Source organism: Sebastes umbrosus, chromosome 13, assembly GCF_015220745.1.
Source record: "Sebastes umbrosus isolate fSebUmb1 chromosome 13, fSebUmb1.pri, whole genome shotgun sequence".
Classification (NCBI taxonomy): Eukaryota; Metazoa; Chordata; class Actinopteri; order Perciformes; family Sebastidae; genus Sebastes; species Sebastes umbrosus.
In genome coordinates this window covers 25,856,035-25,883,387 of record NC_051281.1, presented here as the reverse complement: position 1 = coordinate 25,883,387, position 27,353 = coordinate 25,856,035, and the positions used below count along the sequence as shown (strand labels likewise).

Sequence of the window (27,353 nt, the reverse complement as noted above, 5' to 3'; positions counted from 1 at the left end):
TCCTTTTCCTGTCTGCTTTGTAAACTTGGCATTCAGCAATGCTGGGGAACAAACAGAAAAGTCAAGCTTTGGAAGTTTGACTGTTTCCTGCCGTGTCTTTACGAGAAACCTGCACCGTGTTTCCATTTGCCCCCTAATGACCGACCACGGGGGGGAATGTGACATCATTGCTGGGGTGTATTTGCTCAGCTGGTCCCCATTTTTACTTTGAGGTTCAGCCCTATGGATACAGTGGTCCAATGAATCCCCCCTGTAAGCCACACAAGCTTAACAAATTTGAATATTATAGTTATTATGTTGTAAAAGTCCTCAGCCACAACAGTTTTATACTGCACCAGATACAGTGGAAAGGCATTCATCGTAACCTACAATTAAAGCTGAAGTAAGCAAGATTGGAGCAAATATGATTCAAAAAAGTTATTTTTATAGAACGGTCACTGTATCCTGACAGTAGTGCATGAGACAGGTAATCTGAAAAAAAATCCTGTTCCTCTGTTTCCTCCGGTGCTCCTAATGGCATCTGCAAGATTTAACAGACCGGAGGAAAACAACCAATCAGAGCTGAGTCTGTCATCCAGCTTCCGTCTATGAGAGCCAAGAGTCAATCACTCGTTAACTCCGACCAAACGGTCAAACTAGGCAGCGCTGCTCAAATATGAATCAATATTCTGTTACTGTAATGCCTATTTCTCGCCCCAAATGTTTTCAGAATCATCTTGTAGTGTACTGTTTAGCTGTAAAATTAGAACGTTTGTGACCCGGCAGCCACGTTGAGATCGCTTGAGGAAATACCAAGCACCTCCCACCAGCCGGAGCACAGCCAATAGGAACGCTCTCTCTCTCTGAAATGACCTGTTATGGGTCAAAGTCTCCCATTAAAGCCTTAATTTATTAAGGTATCGCGATCGCTCAGGTTCAGGCAAGGTCGCAAAATAATTATTAAATGTATATAAAACAAATGGTTGTATAACAAGAGATGAATGCATACAAATTTATCAAAATTACAATCCAAACATACGTCAAATTGCATTGAGGTGTACTGTATGGGATCTTTGGGTTTTTTTACCCCAAAAGGGGGCGCAGCCTTGAATTTTTGCGAAGAACCCATATGTGCCGGTCTGATGTTTACACAATCAAACACCAGAACAGACAGGGGAAATATTACAGGGCCTTCCAATACATAAACATTTCTAAAGTTTCTGTCTTTAATGTTCTATACAGGGATTTAGATGAAAAAGTGGTGTTTTCAAGACAGGATGTGCCAGTTTAGCATCCAGCCATGAGGCTTCCATTAAGTGTGTGTGCATGCAGGACAGGGCTAAAAGTGGCCATGTGGTTGGCATATTGGGGGACTACTCACAGGAATTTTCATATGGGGAGACCAGGGAATGTCAAAGACCGGCAAGGAAAATCCCTTTCTGAAAGAATTCCTGGACTAACAACCACAGTAACTTAACAGTAACTTATAACCACTAATGACACCTTGTTTTCTCTTCTCATCAATCCTAAAAGGCAACGTGTTGGAAAAGCGGCCTAGGGTGTACAATCACAGTACAGACCTAACACTTGAATGATAAACCAGACTGAGTATCTGTTGGACTTTCCTCACTCCTCAATTCACTGACAGTCCTCTCCTCTGTTATTAGCAGAAGGAACTGATTTAGCAGAAGGAAAGAAAAGCCCCCTTATCTGTTTCCCATGATGTCTTATTTCCAGGCAGTGCAGGATCCCGTTAATACATAGCCTTCATACTGAGACCTTCATATGGATCCAGATGTGGAAGAAGCAGTCTCATTACACATCGCATGTTGTTATATCTCAAACTGTAACAGTAAAGTTCACTGGTTGTGGGGGGTGCTACTGTGAAAGCAGTTATGATGTCTTCTCTAGAGGAGCTTTGTCTTAGCTTTTAATGTCTAAGAACAACACAATGTTAGTTTGGGCTTAGAAACTACACATTTTTAACCGAATGCATGTATTACAGGAGGCATAGAGATTCAAAGAGACAGGTGTTTACCAGGCAGGTAGTGTCTAACAAAATATAATAGAGATTTCTAATGAAAGTAGCTAGCTCTTGTTCTAAAAGTCGCCAAATGACACCATGCACTAATTAGTACATTAGTGACGTCATCGCTCATCATTTGCATACAGCTTAGTGGTTGTGTTGGCTGACTGTTTGCCTGTGCATGGCATGGTGCACGGCGCTAGAGAGCAGCATGCATGGGAATGAATTACAATATAATTAGGGCTGTTAATCAATTAAAATATTTAATCGGGATAAATCACAAATTATTTTTTTTATCTGTTCAGAATGTACCTTAAAAGGAGATTTGTCAAGTATTTAATACTCTTATCAACATGGGAGTGGACAAATATGCTTGCTTTATGTAAATGTATGTATATATTTATTATTGGAAATCAATTAACAACACAAAACAATGACAAATATTGTCCAGAAACCCTCACAGGTACTGCATTTAGCATAAAAAATAGGCTTAAATCATAACATGGCAAACTGCAGCCCAACAGGCAACAACAGCTGTCAGTGTGTCAGTGTGCTGACTTGACTATGACTTGACCCAAACTGCATGTGATTATCATAAAGTGGGCATGTCTGTAAAGGGGAGACTCGTGGGTACCCATAGAACCCATTTACATTCACATATCTTGAGGTCAGAGGTCAAGGCACCCCTTTGAAAATGGCCAAGCCAGTTTTTCTGACAAAGTTTAGCACAAGTTTGGAGTGTTATTTAGCGTCTTTCATGGCAAGCTAGTATGACATCACTCTAGCTTTAAAACAGAGCCCTCTACAGCCTAAAAATCTTAAATTGCGTTAATGTGTTAAAGAAATCAGTGGAGTTAAAACGAATTTGCATTAACGTGTTATTATTAACTTTGACAGCCCTAGTAACAATATAATATAATCCTCCCTTTTTCTCTGATGTAATACTTGATAAGTTGCTAAATTTGTCACTAGTCACTTAGCATGCTAACATTTGCTTGTTAAAATACAGCTGAGACTGATGGGAATGTTATTAGTTTTGCAGATATTTGGTCATAAACCAAAGCAATGGACAAATAAACATTTTGACCCAATAATGGCACTAGAGGAAAAGTTCAATGATCACCAGTCATTATGATTCACCAGCTGGGTGAGAGTGGTGAGACACTTTTAGTGATGTCACTAAAAAAAATGTCAACCTCATAGTGGCGCTAGAAGAAAAGTCAGCTATAATAAATGGACCTTTAGGGAGAAGTTGTGTCACAAATATCTCAGTATATTTTAGTTAACAGAAACCTTTCTAAAATCTCTGAAAAGCATCGAGACTCTGCAATAGGAAGGTGCTCTGAATAATATATACCAATTACATCTCAGATTCTCAGAATTGGTGGTTTTCAGTAATTCATGAGCTCATTTGGAGGTTTAGAAACTCAGACAGACTGATATTAGGCCACTTCTGTTGTTTATCAAGCTCTAAGTGACAGTTCAGTGTTTGTATCGCAGAGCCACATGGCAACAGCAGGACAGCCGACCCTTCATTCCATCTCCCGGCTACGCCTTAGCACTACATAACGTGATTAGCTTAATCTAGTTAGGCTGAAATAATGACCATGGCTGTGCAGGACGCGCCATGTTGGCAAGGGGGCTTTTGTGGGGAGGGCTGGGGGTCTCTGCCTGGCATCCGCGGACGGTGTTATCAAAGGCGCCGCCATGCCAAGGCTCCGGCTGGCACCTGCTGGGTTGGGAATCTGGATATGGATTTCAGGGGATTGGAAAGGGGTGATAAGTGGGTTTATTGGTACTCTAGTGTGTGCAGTAATTGTGGATGAGTGTGTGTCTGTCAGTCAGAATTTCTGTGTTTTCAGGGGGACTTCAAACATTTCTCTGTTCTGTCAAAATGACACCACTTTGTGGGAATTGATACCACTGGAATGAGGAAGAACACCAGCTGTGTTTTGACTAGGGTTGTCAATTGATTCAAATATTAATTTCCATTAATCGCATGATTGTCCATAGATAATCGTGATTAATCGCATATTTTTTATTTGTTCAAAATGTACCTTAAAGGGAGATTTGTCAAGTATTTAATACTCTTATCAACATGGGAGTGGGCAAATATGCTTGCTTTATGCAAATGTATGTATATATTTATAATTGGAAATCAATAATAAACACAAAACAATGTCCAATATTGTCCAGAAACCCTCACAGGTACTGCATTTAGCATAACAAAATGTGATAAAATCATAACATGGCAAACTGCAGGCCAACAGGCAACAACAGCTGTCAGTGTGTCAGTGTGCTGACTTGACTATGACTTGCCCCAAAACTGCATGTGATTATCATACAGTGGGCATGTCTGTAAAGGGGAGACTCATGGGTACCCATAGAACCCATTTTCATTCACACATCTTGAGGTCAGAGGTCAAGGGACCCCTTTGAAAATGGCCATGACAGTTTTTCCTCACCAAAATTTAGCGTACGTTTTGAGCATTATTGAACCTCCTTCAGGACAAGCTAGTAGGACATGGTTGATACCAATGGATTCCTTAGGTTTTGTAATTTCATATGATATCAGTATCTTCACTATAGTTTTAAAATTGAGCCCGTTACAACCTCCGAAACATTGATTGCGATAATGCATTAAAGAAATTAGTTTCATATGATGCCAGTATCTTCACTCTAGTTTTAAAACCCGTTACAACCTAAAAATTCGCAAGTTGCATTAAAGAAATTAGTGGCGTTAAAACATATTTGCGTTAATGCGTTATTATCATGTTTACTTTGACAGCCCTACTTATAATAATTTAAAGTTTAAGTACATTTTCCTAATTATACTTACATACTTTTACTAAAGTAACATAACTTTATACTTGTAGCAGAGCACAGTGGCCACTGGCTGTAAGGAACATTACATAACAGACACCTACAGTATGTCAGAATAAAAAAAAAGACACCACTTAAACACATGGATGAAGCCAGCAATGTTATGTATTCCATCCATCCGTCTGTATAGCGCTTAAAACTTAACTTAGGCTTTCACTCTCTGCCTCTTTCACTCACACACACACACACACACACACCTATACACTTCTGTGTTAAACAGGCAGAATGTCTCAATCCAGTAGTCTATTCAGCGGCCACTCCTGAGCCTTCTCACACTCTCCCAGCCTCTACCCATTCACACACCATAGCTTATCCAGTAGGACGGACACTGGAGTGTGTGTGTGGGGGGGCGGAGGGGGTCCAGCCATCCACTGGTATGCCACTTGTCTTGTTTGCACATTTGTCACTCTCTTATTTCTGCGGGTAGAATGGGTGAAACAAGGTTCGAGGGCTATATTGTGCATGGGGATACTCAAATTGAAATTCCCTCTACTTTAAGGGTTTAATTCCCAATATCGCTGGAGTGATTAGTAGTCCAACATATCCTTCTTTACAAAGCCAAACAAAAGCAAGATCTCTTCAGCGGGCCCGTCTATTCCAGTCCTCTTGCCCTCACCAGAAACCCTGATCTCCAGTCATTTAACCTCAAAATACTATGTAAATACGGCACAGAGCAATATAGCAGGACGCTCCCTTTTGTGAGCCCTTAATTGTTTCCCATCATTAGCAATGCACCCGCCGCTCAGAGTTTGTTTATTGTTTGGGGGCGTGTGGGGGGGTGGCTGGAGTATACGGGGAGTCGCTTAGGGAGATATGGGGGTGACGGGGAGAGGTATGGGGGTGGGGAACACAGAATGAAAGAGTTAAAGGCAACCCTGCCAGTACATTCAGACATCTGATTATTTTCTGTTTCAACGTGTTGCAGGACCCATGCAAATGGCCTCGGTTCCTTCGCATTCGCGTCACACTTCTGGCTCTCAAATGGGCCACAAAGGAAGGAAATGGTTTCAGACAGGCAACCGGGACCCCCGAAAGCTGGGGTCAGGGTGTACACATACCCCCCTCAGCTCAGGCACTGCAGCTCCTGGGAACAGACTCCCGTTCCCTTAGAGACGCACGCATAATCTCCTGCCTCACACTCATTAGCACGCACGGGCGAAACAGGCACTCTCGTGCATAAAAATGTGCAAGCACACATACATACACACAGATGAACACACTTTTACATCAATACACACACATTTCGTAAACACATGCCCAGCCATCTTTCAAATATCCCACACTCCTTTTACACTTTTTCCCCCTCTGCTAAAAGTCCTTGAAGAAGAGACAGATCCTCCGACAAGCATCTTTTAAAATCCTGGGTTGTGTACCATTTCTACCGACACAGTGGTGTGTTTGGGTTGGGCCCGTCTACAGCTGGCTGCAGGGTTTCTCCTCATTATCAGAGGCATTTTCGCCCCGTCATTTTTAATTTCACAGGAATTCCAGGAACCCTCCAGGGAGGTGTTGAATTGCCCTACCTTAGTTTTAGCTCCGACCTCTACTCTCGACAGTTTACACTGATGTTTTTGACAAGAAGTCCAGACCAGCCAGCTTCAGCAATTCCACTCTAAAATTAAAGCTGAATTATTATTTTTTTGGCCACCTGGGGGCAGCAGAACAAGCTGAAAACAAAACATTGACATATTGTTGCCTTATAAAGTTGGAATGATAACACAGAACTAATATTTTATTGTAATGATGAATAATATCGACCTTGTTGTGTCTACTTATTGACAGAATAAGAAGCCAACAGTAGGATGTAGGAAACTTTCGAGCGATCTCCCTCCAGCCAGCTGCCTCCTCATTTAGGTTTTTTTAGTGAATTGAGGAGGTATTGTATCAGGTAACTCCTCATTTCAGCTTCACCATAGCCGTTCCTCGTCCATTGCTGCGTTTTCAGAGCAAGCAACAGGAATAAATGGAAACAGGGCGTCCAACAAAAGTTCAGCTCCAAACGGCGTCGCACTGTGCAGCGCTGCGGACAGTTAAGACATTCCAATAGAAAACAATGCAACTGTTTTTTTCCACCGACGCGAGCGAGCGCCGCATTCAGTTAGGACACGGTGTGATATGTGGGCGACACACAGCATCCCGATACTCTACATCTCTCTGTGTTGTACACATCACATTCCCTCTAGATTTTTTTTTGCAAACCCCCAACCTTGAAGTTGAAACTACGCCAATGCTTGACCTGGATGTCAGGATGCTCTGCCAAAGTAAAGACAGGCAGGAAAACAGCCAGACAAGCAGACAGGAAAAGAAAGAAGAGAGACTGGTACAGAAAAAACAGACCCAATATCACACTGACTCGTGCACCATTCTTGCAACTATGCTGTTTTCTTGCTGGTATGGTTAGAGATGTACAGTACATTAAAAATAAGCTGACACATGATCAGAAGAGAGACATTTAGATGCAATCCTAGTCATATAACTAAAGCCCCCTCGGTTTGTGTGTTCTTAAACCACTAAGACGAAAGAAACACATAATTCATTGCAAAATGAAAAACCAAGGGTGACAAATGATATGGAAAAAAACAGCTACTTATTAAAAATGATACTGATAGCTGAAAAATGAAATGCTTGGTTAATATTAACATTATTCAAGTAATAAAAACTTTTTAGAAAGACATCTGGAAATCTGGTATTTGTCAAATGCGGAGTCACAAATTTCAGATAGTAGCGTTAATCCCATAATGGATATAAAGTGTTTTAGAATCAAACTGCTCACACTGAGCAGCTTCAGCATGTGTTAGGTAATGTTATAGTATGAAGATAAATCCTTCCAGACTCTGCTTTGCGACAGACATTCCAGCTGAATAAGGTAACCAAGAGGCTGTTTTTCTCCTTAAGTTTAGAACTCTAAACTATTACCTCAACTGCTTCCAGTGTGTGACTCATGCAGAGACTTTATGAAGACAAACACACACACACACTGATTTCACCTCTGATTACACTAGCATTCACTTTGAGCACTTTATGCATTACCTCATGTACACATGGAGCCATGTTTGCATGTGTTCGGTGCACATGCACACTCACTCACTCACTCACATGCATAAATACAGTCAATATAAAGGCCCAGACACACCGACCCGACATCAAAGTACTAGCGGGCGACGAAGGCCGACTGTTCAGTCGCCTCGCGTCGCCTTTGTCTTGGCCAAAATGTTGCACTCGAACACGCCGCGAAGACTACAGCTAACGTCCAACTACCACGTACGTTCTGCACCTGCGTGAGATGAAATAACCTTCCTTACCAGCAAGTGGTGGTAGTCTGTATTTAGCTGTAAAATGAGAAAGTTTGCTCCGACTGCTGGGCGGAGCTTGGTATTTCCTCAACTGATCTCAACATGGCTGCCGGGTCACAAACGTTCTCATTTTACAGTTAAACGGTACACTACAAGATGTTTCTGAAAACATTTGAGGTGAGAAATAGGCATTACAGTAACAGAATATTGATTCATATTTGATCATCGCTGCCTAGTTTGACCGTTTGATCAGAGTTTGCGAGTGATTGACAGCTGCTCAGAGACGGCAAGGCTCCAGCTCAGCTCTGATTGGTTGTTTTCCTCCAGTCTGTGAAATCTTGCAGATGCCATTAGGAACACCGGAGGACACCGGAGGACACTGGAGGACACCGGAGGACACCGAAGGACACAGAGGAACATGATTTGTTTCAGATTACCTGTCTCATGCACTACTGTCAGGATATAGTGACCGTTTTATAAAAATAACTTTTTTTAAATCACATTTGCTCCAATCTTGCCTATTGCTGCTTTAAATAAAAAAAAATGTTTTATAAGGAAAGAAACACATTTGTTAAACCTGAAGGGTACACACAATTCAAACATTACTTTGTTTACAAGAAAACTCCACAGGGCACCTTTGACAATGGGTCACAGAAAGTGATCATCACACCACTGGGTGTAATTATTACCACACTCCGACCCAAAACACCTGATGTGATCCTGATCGAAAGTTAACTAAAGTGCAATTTTTTTGGAGTTGATTAGAAAACACCTGATCACTTTAATGGGTTACATGTGGGGGGGAAAAAAGATCAGATCTGGGACACTTTTAGCTGTGAGTCAGAAAGAGGCTAAAAGACAGACAGGCAACAACACTGACAGACGGGTAAATGGACAGAGTGAATATCAGGCTGACAGACAGACACATTAGCCACTAATAACATGATGAGACAGACAAGCACGAGCAGCCTGGTCTCCTTTTTCTATTTTCCTACAGTCTGAATGAAGTCATATACACGTACACACAGCACAGCACTACATGATGGCCCCCACCAATCAGAGGCTATTGTTCGTCCTGATGGAGCCAGAAGACTAAACGAGACCTCTCCAGTCAACTGGGTTAATCAGTGGGTTAGCATGCTGCCGTCTCTCATATGGGACACCATATGCATGGGTGGACATTTTAACAAGACGCACTGGGGTGACCACCTCATGTCTCCATCTGTGACTGTGTGTGACTGTGTGTCTATAGAGTGCTCCAGGGATGACGTATTTTTGTATGCCAACCAAGGTCGTGGTTCCCTCGACAAAGAGTCAATGGGATTTTTCCATTGGGTTTTGGATTATTGAAGAAAATAAGCTCTGTGGCAAACCAACGTTTATGATACTTAAACGTTTTGTTGAGACAATCTTCACAAATGAACACCACTTTTATGATTTTTTAAGCGTGAATGTAATCGCCAGAAGTAAAAAGCAAACATTAGGCTATGAAATCTCTTCAGCTTGTGTTAACCACAGACCTTATTTCAGATAGCTAACTAAAAAACCATAAAAAAAAAAAAAACACTGACTTCCAGACATGCTTATTAATTTCCTGGTTTTAGGACTCATTCCTGCAGCACTCTATGAGTGTTTAAGCAAGTAAAAGCTCATTTTGAGTATTCATGTTTCCCAAGACACCCCTCTTCTCCTGTTATGTCCTCCCCCCCTTCCCTCTGGGCATATTCCCTCTTCACAAGGCAGCTATTCTTCATCTTTCTCAGCTAAACAGGAGCTACCAAGGGCCAACTGACCTTTGACCTATCTCCCCATGTCTTCTTCCCCTCTGCCTGACCTCTTCCCCCCACAACCTTCTACTCTAGACTTTCCCCAACTCCAGATCATCCTCCTCTTCTCCTGTTCATTCACCTTCGCCGTTAACCCCCGCTCCCTCTCACATCCCTCCCTGTCTCTCCTCTTGTGTTGTCATGTGACTATAAAGAACTCAAACAGCAGTGAAGGTGCATGGGGAAGACGCAGAGAGGTTGTCAATTTGAACTAAACAGAAATCACACACACACACACACACATACAGTATACTAAATGTCAAAATCAAATGGAGGCTCAACTCATTCAGGTATCAGTTCTTCATTTTCTTCATCCTATGTGTCATTTTTATAACTAATAAAAAATAAAATGCTGAACAGAATGAGAAAGAGATTGCTTTCCAGGAAATTCCACGTGCTTATTAAATGTTACTATGAATATTACCATGCGTATGTTTCACACTGTACCTTCAGCATATGATAGAATGTCACTCCAGTAAATCACTCTGACTCCAGAGTACATGTACATGTACGTATTATACAGCCGAAACAAGCACCAACACAAAAGTAGCATTCACCACAGGTACAGAATCAGACAAGGAACTGTTTACCTCACCACCCAGGAGTCAGATGAATGGGAAGAAAAACCTATGAGTCATCTGCTATACAATGAAGTGACTGAATTATTCATCCCACCCCAAACAAGAAATGGCAAGTGTAGAAAACACAAGCTTAAACAACAAAAGAAGGATTCACCAGAAGGCTTTGTTTCAAAAACGCCTACACTACACACTATACACTATTTTCTGCTGATCCCCATATTTATCCCCTTCTGACGCCACCTGATACCAATAAGCTATTATCTGCACAGGTCTAAACATTGTATGCGTCTCTATTATTCCTTGTTTTACACACCTAGCATTCATCCTCAGTTTGTTAAGACCATTATTCAACTTCCCTTGAAGTATTTTAGGAAACAATCCATAAATGTTTTTATCTAGTTTGGAAGAACAGAAGAGGCTCTCTTCAGGAAATTATGAGATCTAATCATAAGAACAAAATCCCTAAAAAACATTCCCGTGTGTCAGTGTGCTGACTTGACTATGTCTTGCCCCAAACTGCATGTGATTATCATAAAGTGGGCATGTCTGTAAAGGGGAGAATCGTGGGTACCCATAGAACCCATTTCCACCCCTCTGAAAATGGCCATGCCAGTTTTTACTAGTCAAAATTTGGCGCAAGTGTGGAGCGTTTTTTAACCTCCTTTGCGACAAACTAGTATGACATGGATTCTTTAGGTTTTGTAGTTTCATACGATAGCAGTATCTTCACTCTAGCTTTAAAACTGAGCCTGCTACATCCTCCGAAAAATCAATTGCGTTAATGCATTAAAGAAATTAGTGCCGTTAAAACGAATTTGAGTTAACGTGTTATTATCACGTTAACTTTGACAGCCCTATTATTTATCCATTTATTATTCATATTAATTCGGCCCAAATTAAATGGTCGGACGGGTTTCTTACAGTCCTGCAACTGCCACAGATTTTCGGGATGCAATGACAATTTCAGTTTGTGCAGATTACCAACCCTAGCTTTAATTTCGTTATACACCAATCAAACTTAAACATTGTTATGATTTTCACGGGTTAACATCAGTGTGATTGAGAGTTGAGATGTTACCAACACACAACAGACATGTATGATTTCCTAAATACTAGTATCACACTAGTGATGTATAATGTTTAGGAAAGCTGTTGGATTAAAATATTCCCAGATAATTGGGCAGAGACTCCTTGATCAACTCTTAAGGATGAACGGAAAGCAGATAACAATGACTCAAATAAGAATAAGCCTGGTTCCAATTAAGGTTTTCAACCAGCTTCTCCTGAATGACAAGTTACAATACATTCAGTTGAAGGAGGAAGTGTCTGAGAATCCCCTAATTGTAAGCAGCCCACTACAGAACAAGTGCAACGGGCAACAATTCACAGCTAAATACCAGAAAGAAGAGAGCTTTCCTTTTTTTTTTCCAACCTTTCCTTCTTCCCTTTTCTTCCGCTCTCCGCTTCCCACTAAACAAACGGCCTTACAATGAACAGTCACCTGCTTTTCATTTGGGGGAAAAATGCACCCCAGGCATTCCAGTCTCTCCTTCCTCCCCCCTTGCTACCCCCCTCTCTAACTCCACTCTCTACATGTATTTCATCTCAGTGAGGTGGATCCCAGGGAGGAAATTACTCAGTCATCCAGAAGTGAAAGTGGGAAAAAAAAATCTATCCTTTTTCACAGGCCATCAGCATCACTGAGAGAGCAACACCGAGTGGTCATCCTGTCTTGGTTGTCAGGATTTTGGTACTCATTCAACTTTCTGAGTATAGACCAGGGGGTGACAAAGAAAGATTTCTTTGTGGGGGCAATTGATGTTCCTAAATTGAATGCAGATGAAACCTAAGTAGCACAGCGTTGGCTCTAATCTAACTATAAAGCAAGGAGTCTATATTTGTATGTGTGTGTGTCCTTCACATATCTCGAGAACAGCTCATCTGATCTACTTGACACTTGGCGTATGTATTGCTGGGGATCCAGGGACGTGCAGTGTCGAAGTTGATGAAATTTGGACACGGTACACATTCAATATTAATAAACTTTGAATAAACAAGCGACTAGCAGTGGGGGTGGGACTTCAGGGCCCTGCAGACTGAAGCATGCCATTTGCAGCGGGCCTTTACAGGCCATGGTTCATTGACTGCAGTTCACTTTGGCTGCTGGATGCAGGGTGTACTAACTTTACAACTAGGGCTGTCAAAGTTAACGCGATAGTAACGCGTTAACCCAAATTTGTTTTAACCTCACTAATTTCTTTAACGCAACTTAAGATTTTTAGGTTGTAGCGGGCTCAGTTTTAAAGCTAGAGCGAAGATAATATGGTATTAAATGACACTAAAAAATCGAAGGAATCCATTGGTACAAACCATGTCATACTAGCTTGTCACAAAGGAGGTTATGTTAGCTGCGTGGCTCTAGTGTCAATTGGAACTTAAACAAGTTAATTTTTTTTTTCTGGGTTAATAAATTATGGTATCGGATCAGTGCATAGACTGATGTACACGCTGATACCCGATACCAAACTTTGGGCATGTATCAGACGCATTTCCAATACTGGTATCAGTATTGGAACAACTCTATGTGAAAGTATTAAAACGCTCAATGGAGAAATGCACACAGCCCAAATTGAGAAACTGTGCAGTTAAACGAGCTGTCAGGACTTCCATAAGGTTGTGATGTCACAACTATACAGTCACCAGTAGAAATGCCACTAAACTCTGTGTAGTTGATGCACACAGTGAGTCCCGGCTACAGTGACACCATGAAGACGTCGACAGCGCAGGAGATCAGAGCGCTGTCCAATCAAAGCAGACTGGGCTCTATCAGACGGAGCGTTTCAGACAGAGCGTGAATACAGGTATATTCAGACAGACAGTATGAGAAAAACAACATGGGTTTTCTTTACATTTTCTATGTTTACGCATGTAAACATGTTCTAGTAGAAACCCTAAATACAAGTACAGTATGAATCTGGAAATGAGCATGATATGTCCCCTTTAAATGAACCCAAGGAAAAAGACAAAGACTGTCCATGTGGTTTTATGAGGTGATTTTATCAGCCGAAGCACCTCAGGCATCTCAGGAAAAAACTAAAAGTTAGCAAAGTAGATGAAACAAATGGTATCGCACCAAAACAAACAGTACGCTTGTAAAGAATTCCAAAGTGATTTTGTGATTTGTCTTGTACAAGGGTGTATGCAGGCACAAGGGCTCGTCTCTGTATCTCTTTATCTCCAGATAACTACATGACTAAAACAAGTCTTCTGAAGCCACATTCCACAAAGATCAATACAAACTACTGAATTTATAAAAAACAGGAAAATACTGTCATATTTAGCTTTAACTCCTTGACACATCCTGCTTTGCTTATTGATTATATGTTCAGCTTTTCTCCATATATCCACTTCTTCTTTGCTGTTGTACGCCTTCTCTTTTTTAAGTTTTGTAGTCTGTTATTCTGATTTTGTATCTTCAAGTAAACACTCATTGTAAAATAAAGTCTTTATTATTATTGTAACACCATTAGATTGTGAGTTCCTGGCCTGGATTCAGGTATGTGTTTTGAAATCTTACGACAAATCCATTTTAAACAACTCATAAAAGTTCTGATTCATTTGTTTTCAGTGAAAATCTCAAAATCGTTCGAGATAAGCTTTCGTTTTTAAGAAAACAAAGCTCCAAACTTTCTCTCACAGTATTGCGATATAGCAGCTTATGAAAATTAATTATACATGCGGAACAAAGATGGCTACGAGCCCCGAATACAAGCAAAAAGGAAGGCCTTTGCCAATAACATTGATTCGGTGGGATAAAACAGGTTTAATCAAAGACAGCCAAAGTTCATCATAAGAGCCAACCACCAAGGGAAAACAGCATGTGTTCTATATCGTGCTGGGTTGGCAGAGACTCAGAGGCACTTGGACGAGACCGATGAAACTAAAACCACAAACCAAAATGTTCTCTGGGAGGGATGGGGATGACATGTTTTTTAGGGATCTTGTTCTTATGATTAGATCTCATAATTTCCTGAAGAGAGCCTCTTCTGTCCTTCCAAACTAGATAAAAACATTTATGGATTGTTTCCTAAAATAAGTCAAATAAGGAAAATCAAATAAATCCCATCAAATCACGTGTGGTACTGACAATACTACAAACCAAGTCACTGACTGAGTATAAGTTAGAAGAATGATAAAAACCCTCAAATGCAAATCCCTTTGGAGAAATGCACAGGCAGCGCAGCAGGACGCTGTCAGTGCCACTTCCAATGACCATTGTTTGGCCTCGTACTTGAAAGCATAGGTATCCACAGGAGGTCTCAGATCACATCCAGAGTTAGAGGTTATCACGGCATTAACAAGTTCTGTGGGCCTCTTCAGTGAGGGCCCTTGACTGACAGACTGGAGAAATGAGTGCCAAGAAAGATCCCGATCTCCTCGAACAATCAGGACTCTACAGTCGGCATAGTCATGACATAAATACTGGTGTAATGGAGGAAGCTCCTTGCTCGTTCTCTTAATCTCGGCACAGTGCTTCATCATGATCTCAGAGCTCTCGTATTCATTCACACAAACGCACACACGCTCAACGTCTTGGCAAAAGCGTGACATGTTTCCTGGGTTTGATCAGTGATTTGTTGCCGCGTGTTAAAATATCTTTTACATAAGTTTGACTTGGCCGCTCTGTTCTGATCTGGCAGTGAAAAAGCTTGAGTCTACGTGTACATGTAAGGAGAGTTTTGGCTTATAATGACTGTTGCACACATGAGATGTGAAGCATAGCCATATAAGGCGGCTTACATGGGGTTGGTAAACAAGATATTAAAGCCAGGCTACGTAACCTTTGCTGTACAGCGGCCACTATGACCACAAATGGAAATCCTGTTTTTTCCTGTTTTAATTTTTGTGATGAACCACTGAAAGCATGCTTCTGTAGCATGCTGGAACATATTGTAACGGTAGCACAAGTCAAAGAAGTTAGCAAAATGATTGTCAGTTATGTCAGTTTACTAACATTAGCCACAATAAGATGATCTTACCAGACCAAAATTGAGCAAAGGTGTGTTTTATTGCTTATAAATTAAGCTTTTCATTTGTATGAGTAAGATTGTGTTATCTCTTCTTTCAAAATATTACAGTCTAATTTTAAGCAGAAATGACTCACAGTAGCTGCTAATGGACCAATTTTAAAAAAATATGACTAAAAACCCATTTTACCAAATGTGGTCTGGCCTATAAGCTCAGAAAAATATATTTCATAGAAATAAGTGATAATATAAGCACATAAACAAATCTGACAATGACAGTAGTGGGCCAGCAAACAGCAATCAGCAGCAAGAGTCGGAAGTAGCGATAGTCTAAACTGAGTAATGTATTGGTAAAAGTTGGAGTGAAGGCTGGCATGTTTTCAGATTAGTATATGATAACTAATAACTACTGAATAGCAGCGATCACAACTAGGTGTACGGAGCGGGGGATTTAAATCATAGACTGTATATAAGAAGTGGACGTAGTCACCGTGACATCCCCCATTGGTTTGTGGACCACGGTTTTGAAGCCTTGAGTTCGGCATTTTGGACATCGCCATCTTATTTTCTTTTTTGCAACCAGTAGTGACACGAGAGGGTGGAGCTAAGACATTTTTAGGCGTCTTAAAATGTTATAATTAACTTTCATGGACTGAAAACGCATTGTGAAAGGGTTAAAGTTCTAAGACAAAAACATGGACAACTCCAAGACCAGAATGCCGTGGTAGCGACATGTCAATCACAAAGTAATCACACCCTAAATCATACTCTGCTTTATGGTCTATTTGACTCTAAATGGGATCATCATTTACTAAATGAACATCATTCTGTATTGAAGAAGACTTGAAACTAGCGATTGAGACCATAAACTCATGTTTACAATGTTTACTGAGGTAATAAATCAAGTGAGAAGTAGGCTCATTTTCTCATAGACTTCTATACAATCAGACTTCTTTTTGCAACCAGAGGAGTCGCCCCCTGCTGGCTATTAGAAATAATGCACGTTTAAGGCACTTCCGCACTGGCTTCACTTCTCAGACTCGGAGGTTGCCGCCTGGTTTAAATAGACCTCTCAGTTTTGTGAATGGAGGTCCAGTGACATTGACATTGTGTCTACACAGGAGGCGCATCGTGAGCAGCATGTTAGCAGAGCTGTAGGCCACCTGCGCCGTGGCAGTGCTCAGCGCCCAACACGTTATCACCGTAGTTACGAGCCTAAAACTAATAAACTATAAAACTGACTTGATGCGTAAAAGTGCACTTCGGGTCGCGTTTACACACGTGTAGCGAGAGTAAAAGGTGAGCCGTTAAGCAGCCTGTATAGAAGGCTGAATTGATTAAAATAGAAGCGTTCTCTGTTCCGTCAGACGTGCATGAGACAGATGACTGAAATTCCTCTTGCATGGACACATGAGAGCGGTCACCGTCAGCTCATGATCACCTACTCTAGGTACCACATATGGTTTCATGTTCCTGCTTGAAAATACAATCTCAATTTCTCTTCCATTTTTTGGATCAGGAGAATGTGTTTTTTTCTGCCTAAGATGATTTCTGTACTTCCAAATAAACTCAAATGATGCTTGTGTTACCAAAATCACTGTATCATTAGCCTAACATTACTGTTGACTGTGTAACATACCGGCAGGGGATTTGTTTGGATCCAGTACTGAGGGGGCCCAGGACCCACAACGAGCTTCCTGTTAGCTATCCAATCTTAACTACTACCAGGTCCAAACACCTCTGGACACACACACACACACACACACACACACTCTAGAGCAAAGTCTGCAGCCAGTCCCTGGAGATGTTTCACTTCTTAAACAGTGACCTCTGACCTTCCATCTCAAGGGTCTAACAGGCATTTCCTCAAGTAACCTGTCACCTGTATACATTTACTGCCCACAAGAACAAATTTAAATACGGCACTGAACCCAGAGAGGCTGACAAAAAAGTACAGAATATGTTGTTGAACGTATTTTTAACATGTTCAGGGTATAAAGAGTGATTTTACATTACATCACTGCTGAAAATGTCTGAGACAGTCTTCTTTAAAAATCTACACAAACCAAGATACAATACATAAATGCAAATAAATTTAGAAAAATAAAAACCACATAGAACTTAACTTTTGATCTGCAAAAAATGTAATCAAAACAACAAGACTGTAAGTTGAAAGCACCGCTAGCAGCCCCTAGACGCTGAAACTGCAAAGGTGTTGAACACAACAAACTGACAATTTCGCTATTCTTGATAATGCATCATTAGTGACAATAAACAAGAACATTAAGTCTTGTAGGTGTTGCTACAGAAAAGAGCACGGGGTACTTCAAATCAAAAGGGTTATCCTTTCAGGACCAGAAATGTGAAATCTGCCCAAATTATGGGCACTTATTAGGACTGTTGAAATGGAAAGAGTCTATGCTATAGGATCCATGAAAGTCATCTGTATATTTCATGATTATCTTCCCAATAGAATACATGAGGACCAGGGGATATCCCAGGCAGATTTAGATATTTAGATATTCATATTCATGAGATAGGGGCTGCACGGTGGTGCAGTGGTTAGCACTGGCGCCTCACAGCTAGAGGGTCGCTTGGGGCCCTTCTGTGTTGAGTTTGTGTTCTCCCCGTGTTAGCGTGGGTTTTCTCCCACAGTCCAAAGACATGCAGGTTAGGTTAATTGTTGACTCTAAATTGCCCGTAGGTGTGAATGTGAGTGTGAATGGTTGTCTGTCTCTATTTGTCAGCCCTGCGATGGACTGGCGACCTGTCCAGGGTGTACCCCGCCTTCGCCCAATGTCAGCTGGGATCGGCTCCAGCCCCCCCCGCGACCCCTAACGGGATAAGCGGTTGCAGATGGATGGATGGATATTCATAAGATATTCATGCCAAAGTTGATGCCAGTTGTTGTGATCTTTATGTGGACATTTTTTTTTGCAAAAATGTAACCAAAACTAACCAGTACCCATCAAGATTAGAGTGTTATTTGGGCTAATTCTAGCATCAAAAGGTGAAAAAGCAAAGGGATATTTGTAGTCCATTACAATACTTTCATACAAATAGCTAGACTTGCTTGTCATTGCAAAACATTGCCATTAATATAAATTAAGTGGGCCTGCCGTACATAACTCAACACAATCAAAAATGGAACTAAATGGCTGTACAAAACTCATGACATGAAAAGACTTGTTGAGCCTAAAAGGTGTGGTGCAGTATACACTCACCGGCCACTTTTAGTTACTATTAGGCACACCTGTTCAATTGCTTGTTAACACAAATAGCTAATCAGCCAATCACATGGCAGCAACTCAATGCATTTAGGCATCTAGACGTGGTGACGACGACTTGCTGAAGTTCAAATCGAGCATCAGAATGGGGAAGAAAGGGGATTTAAGTGACTTTGAACGTGGCATGGTTGTTGGTGCCAGAGGGGCTGGTCTGAGTATTTCAAAAACTGCTGATCTACTGGGATTTTCACGCACAACCATCTCTAGGGTTTACAGAGAATGGTCCGAAAAAGAGAAAATATCCAGTGAGCGGCAGTTGCGTGGACGGAAATGCCTTGTTGATGTCAGAGGTCAGAGGAGAATGGGCAGAGTGGTTGGAGATGATAGAAAGGCAACAGTAACTCAAGTAACCACTCGTTACAACCAAGGTATGCAGAAAACCATCTCTGAACGCACAACACGTCCAACCTTGAAGCAGATGGGCTACAGCAGCAGAAGACCAGCCGGTACTAGCACCGGACACTTTATTAGGTACATCTTGTACCTAATAAAGTGGCCAGTGAGTGTATTCAGACCGCCATGACTTTATTTATTGCTGTTAATCTGACTATAACGTGTCCTCATGATGTCGTGTCCCACCTCTGACAGAATTAAAGCGTGTGATGGACATGACACAAGATATAACCAGAGGTTAAAAGGTCAAATACTATTACTTTCTAGGGGGGCAAACTGGTTACAGCCCTTCAGAGACATGAGGTAATATTGCACTAACTAAATCAGACACAAAAGTTAGGGCGGCATGATGTCAGAGATGATACAGACGATACTAATAGATGTCAGAACGGAAGAAAAGAAATACTTTAGTTCACTCTAACTCTTGCTTCAGGCATGAGAGTGAAAAAAAATGTGCAAAATATACAATTCATATGCAGTAAAGTAGGAGTTGGGGGAAACTTATATCACCAGTAAAATGAGGATAAACTGACTTTATTAAGTCAATAATTCTGGATCAAGTAGAGCAAAATAGGGAAACAAAAACCCTGTCAAATTTCTGAATCCGAAACTCCCCTCCAGGGAAAGTCAGAAGGCCATGGGAGGTTTAAGGCCAATGTGCCCAGTGAAGCATGAACAAAGCTGGGGGTCTCTTCAGGGACGAAAGGGGTGGGTGGGAGGTGTTACACAAAGCTCAACAACTCTCATAAATCAACTGAGCAAGGGGTTAAACTTCCCTTTTTGTTGTTCAAGATTTTTTTTCAAGCAAGATCCAAGGAGCAAAGGCAAGATGAGACATCACGTTGCAAACTTCCCCTGGGATGGCAACGACGGGGATGAACGTCAAGACAGAAAACAACTGCATGGCAAATCCATTATAGTGAAAACATTTGGGGGCAACGTGAACCCAGATGTTACAATTACTAGAAATGTTGCCGTATTTCAAAGGGGCCCCACATGTGGAACATTTTTCAACACAAATCAGAGGTAATCTCAGGAACTCGGATGGGGGGGGGAATCAAACTAGCAACAGACCAAGAGAGAAAAAGAAGGGTGGAAAAGCAGCCAAAAATATACAAATAGAAGAAATAGTGGAAGTAAATCCTTTTGAATCAGAAGAGCTCAGACCTCCTGATACTTTTACATGTCCTGCTTTCAGAGGCAGAAGTTAAGTCAGTTTGAAACAGCAACACCAGGGTTTGGGGTTTATCTTTTTTTCAAGTCAAGACAACTAAAGACCAATGACCTAACATTCCTGAGATGACACCATTTCCCAGAGTGATCCTTCTGAGACCAAACTCTGAACCTAGATGGACTGAGTGTGTGTTAATGGATATCGATCATCCCGAGGAGTTCTTTGAACGCCGACAGCTCTGAAGGTTTAGCTGTGGGTCAATATTTGTGAGGCAGCGATCTGAGGCGGTGTGTCCTACAACAGCACGTGGCCACCGCGACCGACAGCTTTGCAACTGGCTGCCTGGCACGAATTCGATTACACCTGTTTGCTGCAAAAGCCACAATGAGCGGATGCAATCAGAACCTGCCATTCTTGAATGTCAAAAGGATTTGCATGCCCTTTAAACTTTCTCTCATATCAGCATTTGATTGCTTTCGTGGCCCTTTCAGAGAAACCTGATAAAACTCTCCCTAAAACCCTTTTTTTGGCTCTCATTAATTATTCAGTGTTCAGTGGAGGAGGGGCACTCTTCCGAAGGTCTTCTTTCAAGGCCTTCTTGCGCCATCCGTGCTTATACTTTGCCCTCCGATCTTGCCCATCTTCTGTTCATTTCCTTTGTCCTTCGAGTTGTCATTTCCTATAGCTCCCTGAGCATTTTCTTTCTGCTTCTGTGCTGGAAATAACTCCCGTTTATCCAGGACCATCCTGCTCTGACAGGAGGAAACCCTCCCAATCTAAGGCCTGGGCTAAGGAATAGATCTTGTATAGTTGGTGGAGATGGTCTGTTTCCTGCATCTGTACTAACTCACTCCCTCTTCCACATGCTCATTCTCCCCGTACCTATCTCTCTCTTCTACTTCTCTGTTGCCTCCTAACAGCTTTTGCAGCTGTTCTCACTTTCCCAGCTGTAAAAGGAGTATGCCTGTGTCCATACACAAACCTGATCAGTCTAGACAGAAGTGCAGCAATGTATCATCACAAAGATGATGAGCATTTGACAATTCTTCCAGATCTTCAGTGGTCTTTGGAAGAACTTACTGGCGAAGGTTCATGTTTTGATTGGAATGACGAGCACATCCCTTTAGAGAAGGGCTAGTGTTAACCCCTAACTCTAACTCTAATGTGTTGGAATAAGGTTTGCCCAAATTAAGGCTGTTTTTGGACTATACAAAGATCTGCTATTAACGCAGGGGGCTCCGATTGAACCCCGCCCCCTTAAGTGAGCTCTCTTTGTCATACAGTGCTCTGATGCAGTCAATCAGTGACCCAGAGCTTAGCTGGGGGGCTTTGAGATTCTTTTACGACCCCCCCCTTTCACCTCGCCTCCCGCTCCTCAAAAGAAAGAATGGTAATTAACTGATGAAGAGCTCTGTAAGATTATCCAGTCTCCTCGCCAAGGACCCGCAGCTCTGTCAGTGGTGTGCAGTCATGTCCCAAAGGACCACTGCAGAATGGGGAAGGATGGATCTCAATGGTCTATTCAGCCGCTCTCCTCTTTCATCCTCTATTCAGCTGGAAAAAAGAGGAGAGCAGCATGCTATGTTGTATATTTGAGCCAGGAATGTTCTTTCATATCAGCACAAATTAGGAAAAAGCACTCACTGGTGTTTTAAGACAAATGTCGAGACCACGGTCGCAATGCTTTTAGCGTGGACGCACACGCATGAACACAGTTCTACGCTGACCACGTCGCAAGCTCAGAGGGCACAAGAGAGCACAAACAGCCCCTCACTGTGAGCGGGAATGCGCGGCAGATTGAATTATACAAGAGAAAGCAAAAAATAGCTGTGTGTCCCAACCACCTAGAGCGGGACACAGAGGGAGTGAGGGAGTGGGAAAGGGTGAGAAAGAGAGACTGAGGGGGGGAGAGAGCAGGGGATCCATTTAATTCAACTGTGTGTCAGAGCAGACACATTTTTAGTCTGTGCATGGAGAAGAAAATATTAAATATGTTTCTCAAGGGAGGAAACCCTACAGAGTTTGTCTCGTGTTCGCACAGCCTCCCATCCGCCTTCATAATATCTCTCTCATTCAAACGTGTCACCGTGCCAAGGCCCCCCACGGCCGGGGTCCCAACCCTCAACCCAACCCCCGACACGCAGACCACCCAATAGATCCCCAGCTTGATTTGATCAGGGTTTCCCCGACGGCACTGGACTGAAGTACCACCACTTGAATAAGCCGGCAAACCTTTCTCGATGTGGTGCAAATCACAACAAAACCATTGTGGCTAATTGCATCATCAAGCTGATTCTGTCACTCAGCTCACTCATGCACTGCGTACACACACACTCTTAATTCTGCAATGATGTGGCAAAGATTGAAGTTTGCAAGTTATTAGATTTGCATGGCCAGAGGTCTACAAAACTGGTCATAGAAGTGACAGAAGTCCTGTGCAGCTGACAGTTACAAATCAATCATGATGATCCAGTTGAAATGTTATCTCACCCAGAACATGCAGGACAGGCAGACCCAGGTGCGTGCAGGTCCAGCCAGAGCTGCTGGCAGGCTTAGAGAGACTGACGGCATGGTGACGGGCAGGGGTGATGCTGCTGCTGCTGCTGCTACAGACCGGTGGGCTTCCTTAAGTATAATCCAGCCAGGAGAAGAGTTGCCCAACGCTGCACAGCCATGACTACCCTGGATGTCTTTCACCTCGGGCTCCTGCTTTCTCCCTCTTCCTCACTGTCTGACTTGCTTTCTCCTCCTTAGTGTCTCTCCTCTAAATTGGATCCTGACTGCCTCTCCTCTGCGCTCACTCTGGCTCTCTCCTCTGCCGGGGAAACTTTCACAAAGCCTTTTTTTGGGTGCGGGGGGGGGGTTGTAGGCTGCCCCCACCGCTCCACGGGAGTAAAGGGGGAGGGGGTGCGCTGCTTATTATCCATCTCTTTTGCCCCTCCTCTCTCTCTCTCTCTCTCTCTCATCCCATGTCTCCCTCCCTCTTTACCCCTCTAAGTCTCACCACTTTTAATTTCATTCATTCCTTGATCCCACCCCCCTCCCTGTTCTGTTCGCCCCCCCTCAGCATCCGTCGCATTTCACCTCCCCCTTCCCTCCATCTCTCTTCTGCACAGTTTCCCTGTGTATTTCTGTATTGAGCCCAATTTTAATATTTCATAAACTCCGTCTCCCCCTGCATTCACCCATGTGATGAATAACCACTGGCATTTCTCCTGACACTGGAAAATGCTTTGAGTTTGGATGTCAAGAGTAGACACCTGCTATTGAGATTGCCACCCACTCTCCTCAACATTGTTTGACATTATTTGATGCCCGATTTTCAACAGAAATGTCAACACCTCTCCCAATTACAACGAACAACAGCTGTAAGCTTACATATTAAGTTCTTTAAGTAGCAATATTGGTTACAGCCACCTGTTCCCGCTTCATACCTTTGAATTCTTATGAATGATCAGCACATACAATATCAAGTAAGGCATCGTTTTCAAACAATCTTTCAATTTAAGGATAACACGTACATGCTTTTATGTTTTTCTGATCATCGACAAATCCCATGACAACACCAAAATCAACAATGTGATCCGTCTCTCTTCCCTACCCATTGGCACTCAGCTCCAAGTCCATTTTATGCAAATAAAAAAAGACAAAATCTCTAAACACGGGTCGCAAATATATAGTTTCATTTTTTAAAAAAGGCAAAGTAATTTCCTCTAACAGCAGGGCACTGTAGTTTTTAGCGAACGTTACTCAAACAGGAGGATATAGGGCATGTGTTGGGGGACTATTTTCAGCTGTGGATTAAAACACATTTGGTATGCTAGGGTGTATTTACAGCAGTATGTGGGATTGAGTCGAAAATATACTACAGTGTGTGTTCATGGTAAAGAAACATGTCACCCAGTGCAACAGTGTGGCTCATTGATGTGCTTTTAATAAAACCCGGAAATGAGTTAGCATTTTAGCACTTCCGGTTCCCTCGTCTGGAAGTCAATGGGTGTTTTGAATGGGTTTTTAGTTAGATGCCTGAAATAAGGTCTGTGGTTAACATAAGCTGAAGAGATTTTTAACGTTTTGTTCTACGATATAAAATACATCAGTAAATATCCCACTTGTGAATTCTGAAGCCTTTCTGTGTATTAAAAAAGCCGGTTGCTAACAAGTCTCTAAATGAGACTACTAAACGTCATCACGCCGACTCGTCCACCTTTACAGCCTCATTGTGTATACTCGCGCTCATGCAACCGAGGTGTAGTTAGTTTATAGCCTAACGTTAGCTTTTAACTTCTGCCGATTGCATTCCCGCTTCAAAAATCATAAAAGTGGTGTTCATTTTTGAAGATCATCTTGCTGAACACAACGTGTAAGTATCATAAACGTGTTTGCCACAGAGCTTATTTTCGGTAATAATCCAAAACCCAATGGAAAAATCCCATTGGCTTCTTGTCGAGGGAACTAGGGCGACGCTAACTTCCTGGTTGGCCTAAAAAAATACATCATCCCTGATGCACTCTATAGAGATTAGATATTAGATAAGATTAGTTGGAACACAGTATATGTAAGATCTATCAAGCTTTGGATGCACACACAATACTTGTTAGTTAGATCAATTCATTGTTGGTTTTGATCTTTTGCTTGTATTTGTGTACAATAAGAAAAATATAGAATATCAGCATTCATCTTGGGCACTCCTTTACCATTTTCAATCCCACCTTTGGCCCCCCACATATTTAGTGGCCTCAAACAGAGTCCCGCCTCCCCTCCATCTTCACCCTTTACTGCAGAGACGGAGCACAGAGGGGCCGGGAAGCAAAAGCTGCTTCATTAAGTTCTCACTGCTCATCAATGACTAGTTTAGCCCCATGCGTGACTCTTTATCCCCTTGTGTGGGTACTTCGTTTTTGCACACAGACACACACAAGTACCGCAAACCCTCCACACAAATGTAACCATTACCCAATAGTGGGCTCCATGCACCTGTAAACACTCATGGACCCATAATTTTCTGACAAACACACAAAGATTCTCACACAAGTCAAGACGGAAATCTGGGGTCCAGGCCCACTACTTCCTGAAAACATAAACACACATAATTTAAACTACCAAACTCGCCGCATGCATATACACAAACATTCACCAATAACCACCTATTTCTCCCCCACTCTCACACGCACACATTCACATCTTTCTCACACGCTATATAAATACACAAACCCACCCACACACAGAAACATACAAACTCACTCACTAACCCAGTGGCACAGAGGATTAATCCCTTGGTATTTCCTGCAGGCCACCCCTACAGAGAAGTTCGCTAAAGGAGACAATGTTAGAGAGAAAACATTTGAACTTAATCCCCCTCAAACCAGCACGCACACACACACGCACGCAACACACACACACACACACACACACACACTCCAGCTGGAATTGTCTGAGAAATTCAAGAACTTTGCAGAAACAATGGTCTTTCTTCTACATTATTGCACCCCTGTGTCTTTTTAGGGCTTCAACTAAAAAATATTTCTATTACTGCTTAATATAGGCTATTTTTTTTTTTTTTATTATTCAAGCATGATAAATGCCCAGTTACCAAAGTTACCCCAGTTCACATCAGGAACGGAAGCTCCACAAAGTGCCTCGATTTTTTGGAGAAAATCTGGGTCATTGCCCATTTCTTGCCTCAAATGTTTTCAGAAACATTTTGTAGTGTACTGTTTAGCTGTCAAATTTGCTCCGGCTGGTGGGCAGTGCTTGGTATTTTCTTCAACTGGTCTTAACATGGCAGCCGGGTCACAAACTTTCTCATTTTACAGCTAAACAGTACACTACAAGATGATTCTGAAAACATTGAGAGGTGAGAAATAGACATTACAGTAACAGAATATTGACTCATATTTGATCAGCGCTGCCTAGTTTGACCGTTTGATCAGAGTTCGCGAGTGATTGACAGCTGCTCAGAGACGGCAAGGCTCCAGCTCGGCTCTGATTGGTTGATTTCCTCCGGTCTGTGAAATCTTGCAGATGCCATTAGGTGCACCGGAGGACACAGTGTCACATGATTTTTTCAGATTACCTGTCTCATGTACTACTGTCAGGATATAGTGACCGATTCTAAACCCAGCTGACATTGGGCAAAGGCGGGGTACACCCTGGACAGGTCACCAGACTATCACACATCGAGAAAGACAACCATTCATGCTCACATTCACACCTACGGGCAATTAAGAGTCAACAATTAAACTGCATGTCTTTGGACTGCGGGAGGAAGCCGGAGAACCAGGAGAAAACCCACGTTGCCACGGAGAGAACATGTAAACTCCACAAAGTAGACAGATAATAGATAATATTATGGTATGCAATTTACGCAATGAAAATATAGATTTTTCTAAAAAGGAAACCAATTGGTTGTTCCTTTTAAGAGACCTGTCTTATATTCTCTTTTGTATATTGAGTATTGCTCCTTATTAAATCAAAATTTATCCGATTACTCGATTAATCGATGGAATAATCGGTAGAATACTCCAGTACTAAAATAACCGATAGCTGCAGCCCTAAATTCTGGTTCTTAACGATTCTTGATTCCGTTTTTTTTGAAGGGGCGGGGTCAAAACAGGTCACATGCTTATTTCATGCTGTTTGTTGCAGGTAATGTACATTCGTGTTTTAGAGCTTTGTCCTTAAAAACAGCTGCCTGCTTCTGGAAATTAAATAGTTTCTGAGTTCTGCTCCGGAAAGAAAAGTGTGACACGCGAACGGACAGAAAGACGGACGGATGGACACACACGCGAAGCACTATATACCCCCAACTACGTTGTCGCAGGGGTATAACAATTAATGAGAGCTGTGAGACTGAACGAACATAGCAAAGTTGTGTGTCGAAA

General features: G+C 42.1%; 1 protein-coding gene across 7 annotated transcripts in view; it reads right to left on the bottom strand.

Annotated features, from left to right (window-relative positions):
• tns1b (tensin 1b) overlaps positions 1-27,353 on the bottom strand; it is a 205,480-nt gene that overhangs the window by 144,058 nt on the left and 34,069 nt on the right. The window contains exon 1 of one of the 7 annotated variants that reach the window (XM_037790819.1): positions 22,960-23,418. The exons of the other annotated variants lie outside the window; for them this stretch is intronic. Within the exon in view, the coding sequence (XP_037646747.1) occupies positions 22,960-23,040 (81 nt within the window). The 5' untranslated portion in view covers positions 23,041-23,418. Of the gene's footprint in view, positions 1-22,959; positions 23,419-27,353 lie in introns of those variants that run through there. 7 annotated transcript variants of the gene reach the window in all.